This window comes from Heloderma suspectum, chromosome 8 (assembly GCF_057233095.1).
Source record: "Heloderma suspectum isolate Gila_16-S chromosome 8, 16-S_ref, whole genome shotgun sequence".
NCBI classification, from domain to species: domain Eukaryota; kingdom Metazoa; phylum Chordata; class Lepidosauria; order Squamata; family Helodermatidae; genus Heloderma; species Heloderma suspectum.
The window spans coordinates 2,099,842-2,114,053 of record NC_139465.1 but is presented as its reverse complement, the minus strand read 5'-3'; the positions used below and the strand labels follow the sequence as shown (position 1 = coordinate 2,114,053).

The following is a 14,212-nucleotide window of genomic DNA, read 5'->3' as shown; positions in this document are numbered from 1 at the left end:
CCCCTCCCTGGGTTATGCAGTAACCGGGGGTGGGGGAGGACACGAGGATGTATTTTCCTATGAAGACTGTGGCATGGCTCATTGACTTGAGTCACTTGCAAACAGAAAGCCATCAAAACAATGGGCATTCCCTGCTAGGACCAGAGATGCTGTGTCTAGATTCTGCGGTGTGCATGTGTTGATGTGGAAGAGTGGCTGAGTGGGTTTTTAGGCACCTAGATCATCTGTTATGTTTCTGCCACAATGGTTTTGGGAAGGGATTGAGGGACTCCCTAAGCTTTAGGGATCCCTCAATCCCTTCCTAAAACCCTAAAGCTTTAGAACCAAACTTTAGCGTTAAAGGGGTGTTCAGTGGTCACAGGGTTCCTAAACAGGTCTGAGATTACAATTATTGATAGGATCTCTCACTATATAGAAAACCAGACAGGGTGTGAAAAGAAAGCTGCCTTCCAGTTTGCAAAAGTTTCCTTCTTTGGGGGTAATTCACTTGCCACAGGTAGCCAAGGGAGTGGCTACCTGTGGCAACGTGGTACGTACTAGCCTGAGCTAAGTTGCAAGGATTGGGCCAAAGGAATTATCTGAACCCCCATGATTTGGTATGTATTTTAAACCACATGACAAGGGGAGCAGGGCAAAATGTTAGCTGAGGGGCTGCTTAAGCCACCTCCCTGCTTTGAATACGCCTTGGGAGCTACTTAGTCGTGCATCAGGCACACATCCAACTGCCTTTTATGCAAAAAGCATAGGAAACCACGTTGCTCCATTAGGAAAATCCCAAGCTCCCAAAGAAGCTTTTGCCTAATAGTAGATTTTTATACTTGTCTGTTATACGACATCCTTCCACTGTGATTTTACTGGAGTTATTACAATAATTTCCTGGGAACATTCTGCAACCACCAGATGATTTTGCTAAATTTAGCTTAATGTACAAAATTCTCCTCTTCTGTTATTTCACATGCATCTGAAGGCAAGGGGTGTGAATGAGATGTGTGTGCATGTAGGTGACAGGCAAGCAAGGGCAAGATTCTGTTCAGAAACAGGCTTGCGTGCAATTCTTTCGTTCCGGTCTGTATTCTTGCTTACTTTGTCCATAACCACAAACCAGTCTATCTTGTGGGATGGATGCTGCTTCTACAAAATCTTTTCATTTTATACGCAGCAGGAGCCTATCTTTTTTATTATTTTAAATATACTGCCTACCCTCAAAGTCATTGTCTCCTATCAGGAGTGTGTACATAGCCAAGTGGCAAATCTGATGTTCCAGATCTAGTGTGGACACAGACACAAGCCCTTCAAGAGCCTGCCATGTAAGAACAAAATGGTCATTTATTTATTACATTTCTATGCTGCCCAGTAGCTGAAGCTCTCTGAGCAGTTCACAACAATTAAAACAATGAAACACAACATGATAAAATACAATATAGAAGTTTAAAACTACTGTATAAAATTTTTAAAAAGCCAAAATAAAACCTAGCAGCAGTGCAAAGATTTAAAATACAGTAACAGATTAAAAAAAACAGAAACTGAAACACTAAAATTCCTGGGAAACTAAGGTCTTCACCTGGCACTAAAAAGAGCACAACACAGGTGCCAGGTGAGACTCTGGGAAGCTCATTCTACAACGGGGGGCGGGGGCGGGGGGGGGGAGAAAAGGCCCTCTTAGAAAAGGCCGCTCACTCACCTCGCTTCCTTTGGCCGGGGCTCTCACAGAAGGACCACTGAAGACGATCTTAGGGTCTGGCAGGTACATATATATGGGAGGAGATGACCCTTCAGGTAATCTGGCCCCAAGCTGTTTAGGATCACCCCAAATTAAAAAGGGCTAAAAACATAAAAACAGACCTGATGCTGGATCAAACTAAAAGACCATCTGCTCCAGCATCCTGCTTCCCAACAGCGGCCAACCAGGTGCTGCAAAGCATGACGTGAGAGGATCCCTCCCCCAGCAGCTGGTATTCCAGGGCCTGTTGCTGCCTCTGAACCTGGAGCGAGCACTACAGAATATGGTGACTGGAGGCTGTTGACAGCCTTCTCCATGAATGCCTTCCCCAACCTGGTCCCCTCTTGATGCACTGGACTGCAACTCCCATAATTCTCAGCCATGAATTGCCCAGCCTGGGAACTACGGGAGTTGCGAGCCAATGCACTGGCACAGCTAGGGCTGGAAATTGGGGCCACAGTCCACACACACACGCCCCCCCCCCCCCCGAGGGTGGCGGGTGCAGAAGCAAATTCTGTTCCTGATATCATGAGTTTAGAATGCAAACTGCACATGCTCAGATTATTGTTTTCAATCAGGGTTGGCACAGAGTTTCGTTGTTGCTCTACCAGGGATGCAGAAGCAGTTTTAAAGCATGGAGAGAGAACTGTCAGTTGTGAGCTTCACAACTGCAGTGCTAAACATGGCCCACTCAAGCCCCCTCACCCCCCAGGGCCATCAAAGAACAATCCTGTGCATGTTTAGACAGAAGAAAGTCCTACAATTCCCAGCATTCCCCAGTCAGCATGTCTAAACATGCTTTTTTTCTGTCTAAGCATGCATAGGATTACGCCCTAAATTCCGTTTCTGAAATTACCTAGCTGCAGCACTCACTGGTCCCACACATTTGGAGGGCACCAGGCTGAGGCAGGCTGACCTAATCCATTTTAAAGTCACCTAAGTTGCTAGCCCTCACCAAGTTGTTGCCGATGGCATCTTTTACCAAGAGGCACTAGAATAGTCTCTTTGTGACAAGGGACAAAAAGCAAATATAGCTGTGCTGATCCATGAATAAAACCCCTGAACTCCAGGGGAAAAAAAATCCAAAATCCACAGTTAGGCAATAATGTTATTAGGACCAACAGAAATACTAGAAGTGCAAGCTTTTGAGTTCTCCAGAATTCTTCTTCAGGCTGGGTAATGAACAGGTTCTGGAGACCCTGAAAGCTTGCACAATTTTTTGGGGGGTGGGGGAGATTTTGGTTGGCCCTAATAAATGTATTGCCCAGCTGTAGATTTTGGATTTTTTCTCCTGGAGTTTGGATTTATGATGGTTCTCCTTCAGACGGACTTCTTGAGCTGCTCTTCCTTGCTGGCTGGGGCCGAGGCGACTCTTGGAAGCCTGCTCTCCAGGCTGCATATTGAGTGATGCTGTCGGCCCTTCAACTGTATGAAGCCGAATCTCTCCGGGGGAGTGCTTTTGCCACCTGCAGTTTCTAGACGTCCTTGTGTCATATATAAACAAACAAACAAATCGTTAAAACAAATCTGCGACCCAATTTATAGAGGCACCTTCTTAGTCTATCAACACTTTTTAAATCGACGACCAAACCGATTAATTGGTGGAGCAGCGCAGCCTGGCGCGGAGCAGCAGAAGGCGGGCGGCGGGCGCTGCCCCCGCGCGGGGCTGGCGGGACCCTTCCGGGCTGCGCGAGGCGCCCCTGCACTGCAGCCGCCCGGGTGCCCTCCGAGGGCCGCCGAGCTGTGCCGGGGGAGCTCTCGGAGCCCGTTTCGGCCGACGCAAGAAGCGCCCTCCGCCCCCTCGTGCATCTGCCCGCGGCCTGGGGGAGTTGCTCCCCGCCGCCGCCGCCGCCGCCCTGGCCCCGCGCCGCGTCTCAGCGCCCCGGGCCCCGGGGAGGGCGCGGAGCGGGGCCGCCGCCATGGAAGTCTCACCGTCTACCCAGGCGCGGCCAGGAGCGGCGCGCCAGCACCGCCCGGCTCCGCGGGCCGGCGAGGAAGCTGTGAGCCTGCGCCGCCGGGCAGGCGCGGCCCTCGCCCCGGCAGGGCTCCGGGCCCCACGGCGGCTGCCCTCCGCGGCGGGGCCCTCGCGAGAGGCGCGCCTCGCAGGGGCCGCGGCGCGGGAGCTGTGCGGTGCGGTGCCCCGCCTCCCTCGGGCCCGCCTTCGCGGGGGCTTCGGCACGCTCGGCCTCCCCGCGCGCCGGACCCCGCTCCCCGCGGCGGTCCGGGCGGGCCCCGGCCGGGGAAAGGCGAGGAGGCGCATGGAGGGGGCTGGTGCCCCCCCGCGACCTGTCCTTCCCGCGGGCAGCCCGCACGAGCTGGCTCCGCCCGGCAGCCCCGAGCGGGGCAGGCGCGGGCTCCGTCGGGGCGCGGGGGCGCAGTGGCGCCGGGGGCGGGGGCCGCGCTCTGCCTCCAGTCGCTCCTCCCCCTTCGGCGCGCGGGGGCGCCCCTGCGCCTTCCCCTCCCCGCCTCCCCGTCGGGGCCGGGCTCCCGCTGCCTCAAAAGCGCCGCGCCGGGCGGGGGGAGAAGCCGCGGCGGCACGGTGAGTCTGCCTAGCTGGCGTGGGGGCGATCCTGGGGGGGCGCGCGCGCGGAGAGCTCCGTCGAGCCCGCCCCTGCCGGCACCGGCGCTCGGCTCCTGCTTGTGCCGGCGCGGCTCGCGGGAGAAGCAGCACTCTGCACATGCTCCTTTTCCCGCTGGGAAAGGGCCGCCGCTCCCCCGACGGAGGCCGCGGGCGGCGGCGGCGGCCGTGCAGCCGTCTGGAGGGGCGGAGGCGAAGAGCTGGGGCGGGCCCGCGCCTCCCCGCCCGCCCGGCCGGCCCTCTCCACGGGCTCCCTCGGGACTTTCGCGCGCCCGGAGCGGCGGACGGGGAATGGCCGCCCCGGCGCCCTGGCTGCGGGCGGCGGGGAGGCGTTGCCTGCGCGCGCTTCCCGAGCCGCCTGGCTGGCTCCGCTCCTGCGGGGCCAAGAGGCTGGACGTGGCGGCGCTCCGGGGGAGCCGGGGAGGATGCCAAGACCCTGGCGGCCGGGGCGGCGGGGAGGCAAGACCTGGCTGGAGCGGGGAGGAAGGCGGCTCCCTTGGCGTTCAGGCTTGGCACGGGGAGGGCGTCGTGAGCGGGGGGGCGCCCCTTTCCAAGCTGGGGATGCGCCCTTGCGCGGGAGGCAGGCCAGGCACATGTGCGCGCCGCTGCTAGGGAGGGGATGGTGCGCACGCACGCACGCACGGGCCACATGGCAGCACGCTGTGGCACGCTCCAGCCCTGGAGCTGGGATGGCGACCGCCTGCCTGCCTGCCTGGTTCCTTTGGTGTATCTCGGAGGGAGACAGGTGGGATGCGGGGAAGGGGCTCTGCGCGGTGGCAGAAGCGGAGCGCGCACCCCCAGTAGGGCCCTGGCCTCCCAGGCACTCCCGCCCAGCCCTTGGAGAGCCAGGTTCTGCCAGAACAGAGCAGCCTGACCTCCAAATGTTTAGGCTCCAACTCCAGTCAGCCCCAGACGGTGTGGCAGTGGTCAGGACTGCTGGGAGTTGTAGTCCAAAGCACCAGGCTGTAATGGGCTGGAACAGACGGTAGGGAGCTAGGTGGACCCAGGGCAGAGCCCCCGTTTTGCTTGCAGAGGCTCCCCCAGGAGCAGCCCCTCCCTGGCGGCATCCTTGCTCAGGCCCAGAGCTGGGACAGAGCTGATACTTCGGAGGACTGCGAGCCAGGGTGGGACCTTGCCCAGGCCCTGACACAGCCGTCAGGCTGCTGCATCACTCTCTAGGTGATGGACAGCATTTCAGACTAGGGCTAGGGAGGCTTGGGTTCAAATATCCACCTGCCTGGCGACCTCAGGAGCTGCCATCTCCAGCCTGCCTCACCGGGCGTTTGCCAGGATTAAACGGGGTGGGGTGAGAACCAGGTCCACGAGCCAGAGCCAAGGCAGGGTGGGTGAGGGTAATGAACATCCTGTACAAATGTTCATGAGGACCAAGGTGATGCAGGGGGTGGGGGTGGGGAGGCAGCCTGTTGGATGTCTTGCAGCCGCCTTTGCCAAGCTGGCACCCTCCAGAGGCCTTGGGCTGCAACTGCCATCATTCCCTTTGGCCAGGTGGGCTGGGAAAGATGGGAGTTGCAGTCCAGCCCCTCTGGAGGGCGCCCGCTTGGGGAAAGCTGCTTCCCATGTCCTGTCAAGAATGTTGGTTGCTCTGCCCAGAGAACATGGGGTTATTGGGCGGATTAGATATGTGGTAAAAAAGAACTGACCAGCCCTCCCTCCCTGCCCCCAACCCCTCGCAGATGCCAGTGAGGCTCTCCACAGCCCTGCGTGTTTTGGGGACCGGCCTCTTTGCCGTGGTGGTGCTGGGTGGCATCCTTGCTGCCTACGTGACGGGATACCAGTTCATCCACACCGAGAAGCACTACCTCTCCTTTGGGCTCTATGGGGCCATCCTGGGCCTCCACCTCTTTGTCCAGAGCCTCTTTGCCTTCCTGGAGCACCGGCACATGCGGCTGGAGGGCCGGCCACTGAAGCTGCCCTGTCCCGTGGCCCTGTGCATCGCCGCCTACCAGGAGGACCCAGATTACCTGCGCAAATGCCTGCGCTCCGTCCAGCGCATCTCCTTCCCCAACCTCAAGGTGGTGATGGTGGTGGACGGCAACGGGGAGGAGGATGCCTACATGCTGGACATCTTCCACGAGGTCATGGGCTCCGACCGGACGGGCTGCTTCGTGTGGCAGAGCAACTTCCACACCCGGAGCCCAGGCGAGGTGGAGGACGGGTGGCACAAAGCCATGCGGCACATCCAGAGCCTCGTGCGCCAGAACACCCACTGCTGCATCATGCAGAAGTGGGGCGGCAAGCGGGAGGTGATGTACACGGCCTTCCGCGCCCTCGGAGACTCCGTCGACTACGTGCAGGTGGGCGATGGGCTGCAGGCGCCCGTTGGGTCTCCGAACACCACTCCTCCCCTCCCCTCCCCCCCATTTCTGCTTTCCTGCAGCAGAGCCCTTGTCAAAGGATCTAAAGGGGGGGGGGAGCAAGACTGCAGCTACCTGTTCCAGCCTCCTGCAGATGTGTTGGACTACAACTCCCAGCATGCCTTGGGGTGGCTGGGGCATGCTGGGAGTTGTAGTCCAACACATCTGGAGGGCACCAGGTTGGGGAAGGCTGACCGAGTTGGTACCATGGAAATGTGGAGTTGGGATACACTGCAAAAAAAAGAGATGCACCGTGATTTGAAGATGGGGGATTTGGTGACTTGGATCCATAAGCCCCCCCACCCCGAGCATGCTGGTGCTTGGGAGGGAAACAGCAAGGGGAGCTGCTTCTGGGCTTCTGCTGGCCTCTCAGCCTTGCCTTCCACAGACAGAATGTGCGAACAGCCCCTCCTTGGAGCACCAGGTTGCCTTTCCCTGGCATCTCTGGGTGGGGCTGGGAAGGCATCCTGGCTGAATCCTGGCAGGCGGGGAGAGCATTTGCGGCCAGTCAGTGTTGAAAGTACTGGGTTGAATGGACTGCAGGTCCAACTCAGTACAAGGCAGCTTCTGGGGTTCCTACCTTCTCCGGAGCATCGGCCTCTGCCTCCATTCCATCTCCCCTGCCTGCTTCTCGCCAGAGGGGAGCCGTTCCCCTCCCCTCCCCAAAGCACTCACGCTGACAGTGTCTCTTCCCTCCTTGGGCTCAAAGTGCAGAGGGTCCTCCCATGTGCTGGAGGCCTGCAGGAGAACGAGGTGGCAGACTGTGGGCGGGGTGGAGGCTGTTCCACCTTTGAATGCTCCTCCGCATCAAAAAGATCTCCCTGCGAATGGAAAACTTGCACCCCAGGGAGAGAGATTCTGGGCTGGCAGCCCTTTGCCAGTTGCTCTGGGCTGGTGTGTGGGAGCTCTCACAAATGCCCCCCCCCCCCAAAGTGGGAAGTGTCGTACTGCACCCTTCCACCGCATCCTGCTGTACATGTTCACCGGGCCACAGCTCCCTGAGTCAGGGAGGGGGGAGATTCAGGGCACACCCAGATGGATCTCGTGCTGGGACTGGGGGCACAGCTCCCATGCTTTTGCTCCCTGCCCCACGCAGTGGAGGGGCTTCAGCCCCCCCCCGCCATCTGGACAAGCCCAGTGATTCTTCTGCTTTCACTTGCCAGTGGTGGGCGGGGGATGGGGAGGAAGGGTCTTCCTGTGGATGGCAAAGACTACATCAGTGGGCATGAGTCATGATGGTTGTGTCACCTCCAGAACCAGAGGCAGTGTGCCTCCGTATGTCAGCTGCTGATGAACACAAGCCGATCGGACTGTTGTCCTCATGTCCTGGTTGCGGGCAGAGATGGGAAGGCATGGGGAAAAATGGAGGAGCAGGGAACCAAACATCCATGGGGAAGAAGCCATTCTTCCTATGTCTTCTGAGTCTTCCCCAAGCCTTCGCATCTCTAGCGGTGGGCTTCCCATTGGGGCATTAATTGGCCACTGCAGGAACAGCTGGACTAGATGAGGATAAGGCTGTTAGTGGCTACTGGTCATCATGGCTGTGTGCCACCCTCAGGGTCAGAGACAGCATGCCTCTCAGCACCAGTTGCTGGGAAGCATGGGCGGGAGGCTGCTGTCACCCTCGTGTCCTGCATGTGGGTTTCCCGTGGGCAGTTGGCTGACCACTGTGTGGACAGAACGCTGGCCTAGATGGACCCTTGGCCTGATCCAGCAGGGCTCTTCTGATGTGCTTAAAGCCCATGGCAGAGGAGGGCTTCTCTCCCTCAGCCCTGGGCAGCTTCCTCATTTTCGCCACTTAGGCCTGTGTGCATTAGCCTGCTTTTGTAGAGGTGACTCAGGGGAGTCTGTGCCCTTTCTCTGCCATTCCTTCAAACGTGCATTCACTCCCTCTCTGACCCAGGATATGGAGTACATTTCTCCCGCGTCCCCTAAAGGAGGATCATATTCAGAGCTGTTCTCTTCTCTGCTCAGCGTACTAGAGTGAAATCTGCTCTTTTCTCCGTGGCAAAGTGTGTAGCAAGCATTCATAGAATAGAATCACAGAATAGTAGGGCTGGAAGGGGCCTATAAGACCATCAAGTCCAACGCCCATTCCCCTTGGAAGAGGAAGCCATGCACTCTCTGGAACCCTCCATGCTCTGACCCCCTCCCTGTGAGGAGAGGACAAGGTTGTTAAAATGGAAGCAGCTGTTTATGTGCATGTGCCCTACTGTCAGGGAACAGAGCAGGCCATGACCGGGTCTTTTTCCCTGGCAGGTGTGCGACTCTGACACAGTCCTGGATCCAGCCTGCACGGTCGAGATGCTGCGCATCCTGGAGGAGGATCCCCGTGTTGGTGGAGTTGGCGGAGACGTCCAGGTACCAACCTGATGGTGCATGGAAGCCCGGACCCTGGCTTTGAGGATAAAAGGGGGGAGGGAGCCCCATTAATTAATTGATGTATTTTTATCCCACTCCTCAGCCAAAAGGACTCCTAGGGAGGCTTACGTGCTGTCGCTAAAACAAGGCAGTCCCTGCCCCCACAGGCTTGCAATCTGAAAGGACCCGACACACAAGGAGAAAGGGATGGGGAGGGAGGGGAAAACCGGGGGGCGTGTTCCAGCAGGGCTGGCCCCGCTTCCCTGTCCTCCCTCTCAGCACGGCCTGCTGACTGGCTGCCGCCCAGTTGCCGCTGTGCTGCCGCCGCCGCCCCGCCCCAGCCTCCATGTTTCCTTACAGCGTGGCACTTGCTGGATCGGCTTGGCCTGGAGGCTGCTTGTGCCTCTGTGCCGGGGAAGACCAGCACGGGGGCCGGCGTGCCCGGGGCGGGCGTGCGGGCGTGCGTGGAGAGCCTGGGGAGTTGTTGCTCAGGCGGGCATGCCCTTCCCCCCAGATCCTGAACAAGTACGACTCGTGGCTCTCCTTCCTGAGCAGCGTGCGCTACTGGGTGGCGTTCAACGTGGAGCGGGCCTGCCAGTCCTACTTCGGCTGTGTCCAGTGCATCAGCGGCCCACTGGGCATGTACCGCAACTCCCTGCTGCAGCGGTTCCTGGAGGACTGGTATAGCCAGACCTTCCTGGGCAGCAAGTGCAGCTTTGGGGACGACCGGCACCTCACCAACCGCGTCCTGAGCCTGGGCTACCAGACGAAGTACACGGCCCGCTCCAGGTGCCTGACCGAGACGCCCGCCCGGTACCTGCGCTGGCTCAACCAGCAGACGCGCTGGAGCAAGTCCTACTTCCGGGAGTGGCTCTACAGCGCCCTCTGGTTCCACAAGCACCACCTCTGGATGACCTACGAATCGGTGGTGACGGGCTTCTTCCCCTTCTTCCTCATCGCCACGGTGATCCAGCTCTTCTACCGCGGCCGCGTCTGGAACATCCTCCTCTTCCTGCTCACCGTGCAGCTGGTGGGCATCATCAAGGCCACCTACGCCTGCTTCCTGCGGGGCAACGCCGAGATGATCTTCATGTCGCTCTACTCCCTGCTCTACATGTCCAGCCTCCTGCCAGCCAAGATGTTCGCCATCGCCACCATCACCAAGTCCGGCTGGGGCACCTCCGGCCGCAAGACCATGGTGGTCAACTTCATCGGCCTCGTCCCCGTGTCCGTCTGGGTGGCCGTGCTCCTGGGCGGGCTGGCCTACACCGCCTACTGCCAGGACCTCTTCACGGACACAGAGCTGGTCTTCCTCATCTCGGGAGCCATCCTGTACGCGTGCTACTGGGTGGCACTGCTCACCCTCTACCTGGCCATTGTGGCCCGGCGCTGCAGCAAGCCACAGGAGCAGTATGGCCTGGCCTTTGCAGAGGTGTGACGCTGGGCAGAAGGCCAGGGCGGAGCGGGGAGGAGTGCAACCATCACCGAGGCCTGGCAGCCTTCCCCCTGCAGTGCTGTGGGGCGTAGGGTGGGCTGGCCCCACCCTGCTTGGGACATGGTCTGGGCTTGAAGCGTCCGCCCAGGAAGCAAGCCGGCACGTGCGGGAGCCTGGAGTGCACTGGCTGGGCCAGGGTGCCGGCATTCCCATCCTCAAAGGGATGCCACTGGCCTGCCTGACATCGCTCCTGCAGTCCACTGACCGTTCTATGCAAACAACACCGCCTCACACAGGATAGCACCACCGTGGCCGGAGCGGCCATCTGCAGAGCAGGTTCAGGGTACAATAATAGTTGTGGCTGATGTGGGGGTGCTTATCTGGAGCAATAACCTCCTTGAGGAGACCTCTTGAAGAAGGGCGCCTTCTATGCCTAGCTAAGATGCCACCTTTCGTGGCTGCTCTCCCTAGAGAGCTTTCGGGAACTTGCAAGGCTCATTTGCTGCGTGTGCGACAAGCACACGGGACTTGAGCCACTGACGCCCAGGGACTGCCTTCCGAGCAGGGGCCCCACAGGAGGTGGGGTGAGGGGGCAGAGCCCTCCACCCCACCAGCTGGGCAGAGGCAGGTTCCTTCCACAAGCGCTTGCCTGTCCTCGACTGCTGCAGCCAGGGGCTGGAGGGAGGCTTAGCCAGAGGAGAGGCTGGGTGTGTCCAGGCGTCTGGCCCAGGGCACAGCTGCTCCCTTAGCAAAAGAGCATGGAGCAGCTGCCCTCTTCTGCGCACCCACAGTGCTGGAAAGCTCCCAGAACGGCCTAAGGGGGGGTGGCAGCGGCGGCAGCGCCCACGGCTGACCTGGATCCAAGCAGCAGGCTGCAAAATTGGAGTGGACAAATGTCTTAAGCTCAGGCTAGATTTCTGAGGAGTGGACCAGCTCTTCCTACCAGCACCCAAGTTTACATACTACCTATCCCTGCATTCTGGGGGTCACTGTCTAGGCCCCATTTTGTGGTGCTTGGGTGGGCACAGGCCCCATATTGCTGCTGCCAGCCTGAAGTTGTTTGCCTCGAAAGGAAGGCAGGGGCTCTGGCAGGTGTTCAGGCTGTCTGCAAGGCCAAGGAGCATAACCGTGAACGGGCTGGTGAGCGGCTGCTCTTCCCGTCGGTCTGTCTCTTGGCCCTGGCTCAGGCTGGGCCTTGCAATCTCTGGTGTTTCTCCTTCAGGTGCTCCCCCTACCCCCCCCCCCCCCATGCTAGGCCAACACAGCCACATTGTTTCCAGCTCGGAGAAAGGGGAGAACAGAGGCCAGCAAGTGGTGCTGCTGGGGGAGCTGCTGCCGCCACCCAGTTGCTAAGTCGCGATCTGGGTTCCCAATCTGCTCAGCCCTTAAAACTCCTTCCAGTCTCACCTCTGCTAAGGTGGGTGCATGTGTGTGTGGGTGTGTGAGGACTCTTGGGGCTTCCGCTGCAGCTGGCACCAAGCTGGGGGGGGGGGGGTCGCTTTTGTAGCAGAGGCACACTGCTGAGATGAAAGTGCCTGGCTGGCCTTCCCTGCTTGCCACTGCTGAGCTAGCCGGGCAACGCAGGGACAAAGCATTTAGACACTTGCTCTAGTGAACACCCTGTCTGACCACTCCGGGCGCTTATAGAAAAGACGGGGGTCTTCCACACTTCCAGTTATGCAGAACTTGGATTCCTGAAAATCTCAAACTTACCCACATTTTTTTGGGTTAAAAAAGAGAAAGCAAGTTTGTGAAACTACTATTTTTACACAAAGCATACATTTTGAAAGTGTACAAGCAATATTTTCAAAATATCTTGGCAGCGTCTGGGGTGGAGCTGCTTTTCTTGCTTCTCTGATGCCGCTTCTCCTGTGCCCTCAGCTCTTCTTGGAAAAACTACTCCGGATCCTAGCACAAAAGAAATAATAGGCTCCAAATGCAGCATGTGCATTTCAGCTTATGCAAAACTTAATGTAACTTGGTTTGATAGCAGTATTTAAGCTGGGCTCGTGCTGGATTTGCTCAGGATCATCTCTCCAAATTTGGGCCGTTCCTGCTCAAGGGAAGCACTAGAGCAGCCTCCCCCAACCTGATGCCCCCCCAGGTGTGCTGGGTTACAACTCCCAGCATCCCCAGCCAGCATGGCCAAGGTGGTCAGAAACACTGGGGGAGTTCTCCACATCTGGAGGGCACCGGGTTGGGGAAGGCTGGTCAAAAGGCTCGGCCTGTAGCATCCCATGCCAAGATGGCTGGAGTTTTTGGCTAATACTGAAACTCTGCTGGCCACCTTATTTGTGCCTGCAGCAGCGGTGGGGGTAGGGCAGCAGAACTATGGGCTGCACACTTACAACTTTAAGAGTTATGTGATGCTTTGCCATGGCTGAGCTGCTTTCCCTGGTCCCCACAGGGCAATGCAAACTGAAATCCTACTTCAATCTGGCAGGTGGACAACTATTAGAGCCCAGATGGTTCCTGGTCCTGTCTTCTTAGAGGAGAGGTATTCATTACCAACATTCACTTCCAAACCAAAGAGCGTTTATATACCTATATACTTAGGCAAGTTCCCGTCACTGCATTTTCCTTGCTGAGAAAGGGAGCAAAATAATTCGTGCTGTTCGGAAATCCTGCATTAAGGAATCCCAGATCCCACAACCAGAAAATTCCAGCCTTCTAATTGGAATAGGTTTTGCAAAATTAGTTGATTTGCATGTTTAGCTTCAGGTATGCAACGAGGGGTTTTGGAGAGGGATGAGCAAAGAGTCTGTGTCTAGACTGGGATGTTTTTGTTCCAAATGCAAAACTTGCCAAGCAACCGTGCAGGCTAGACACATGCTTTTTACAAAAGAAAGCCAAGAAATCTCTCGGGATTCCACAGGAGGCTTCTGCACAGAAATGGTAGTGTGTGCTTTGACTCCACGCTGTCCCCTAGGGTCAGTGGGCACCTGCTCTACCTTTTGGCCTTGGTGCTGTTCAGGATCCGGTTCCAATGTCCATCCCCCAGCAACCCTTTTCTTTTAGGACCAGGAAGCAAAGGTCTGCTTTGCTGTGCTGCTGGGGATTCCCTATAGCGGAGTCTGCCTCTGCCCCAACTTCCAAGTCTCTCTGCCGCAAGTGAGTGCTGCCCCTTTCCTTGAACTGAATCCCCAGTACCAAATTCCTGCCCTGTTCTCACACAAGGCCTGAGCCCTGCCTGAGTTGGCACACCTAAACATTCCTACTTCTCTTGCTGGTCTGCTTCATACGAAGCGGCAGGGACAGGAAAAACAACCCATAATGTGGCAACAGGGTGGCTAAAGGGCAGTTTGGCCCTGTTCAATACCAAGCAATTTGGTCCTGGCTGCCCCCATGGGCCTGTGCGTACGGAAGGGGCAGCAACGCTGATTCAGGGTCATTTGTCTAGGAGCTCTGAGCAAGGCTTTCCCTAAATGGGGACTGACTCTGTAAGATGAGCTGTGACCACCAGCAACGAGAACATGATGTCTTTAAGCAAGAAACAGGGGCTGTTTCCTAGCTGCTCTGGCTGCAGCGCCACCCGTCCACCAGGTGTGTGCCTAGGGCTGTTCCCCAGGGCTCCTGTCAGGTGTGAGGAGGAGGAGGAAAGTAACACCTGGGGTAGCTGGCGAAGGGGAGGCATGGTAGTTGCTGACTCTAAAATGCAAGCGGGTCGGTTCCTTTGCAGGCTGGGCGGGAGTGCTTGCAGCGGCCCATGGCGGATGCTGGCCCTGCAATCTGCCCACTGGCTG

General features: G+C 57.9%; 1 protein-coding gene across 1 annotated transcript; it reads left to right on the top strand.

Annotated features, from left to right (window-relative positions):
- Positions 1-5,920: 5,920 nt before the first annotated feature.
- On the top strand, positions 5,921-10,510 carry HAS3 (hyaluronan synthase 3). The gene is made up of 3 exons (XM_084812602.1): positions 5,921-6,613; positions 8,933-9,034; positions 9,549-10,510. The coding sequence occupies exons 1-3, from the start codon at positions 5,993-5,995 to the stop codon at positions 10,470-10,472; spliced, it is 1,647 nt and encodes a 548-aa protein (XP_084668728.1). The 5' UTR covers positions 5,921-5,992; the 3' UTR covers positions 10,473-10,510.
- The last annotated feature ends 3,702 nt before the right edge of the window (positions 10,511-14,212 follow it).

Bases quoted from the DNA above. Each gene is read 5' to 3' on its own strand.
- HAS3 (XM_084812602.1), top strand. From the start codon at position 5,993: ATGCCAGTGAGGCTCTCCACAGCCCTGCGTGTTTTGGGGACCGGCCTC. The intron at 6,614-8,932 runs GTGGGCGATGGG...TTTCCCTGGCAG, and splicing joins ACTCCGTCGACTACGTGCAG to GTGTGCGACTCTGACACAGT. The intron at 9,035-9,548 runs GTACCAACCTGA...CCTTCCCCCCAG, and splicing joins GAGTTGGCGGAGACGTCCAG to ATCCTGAACAAGTACGACTC.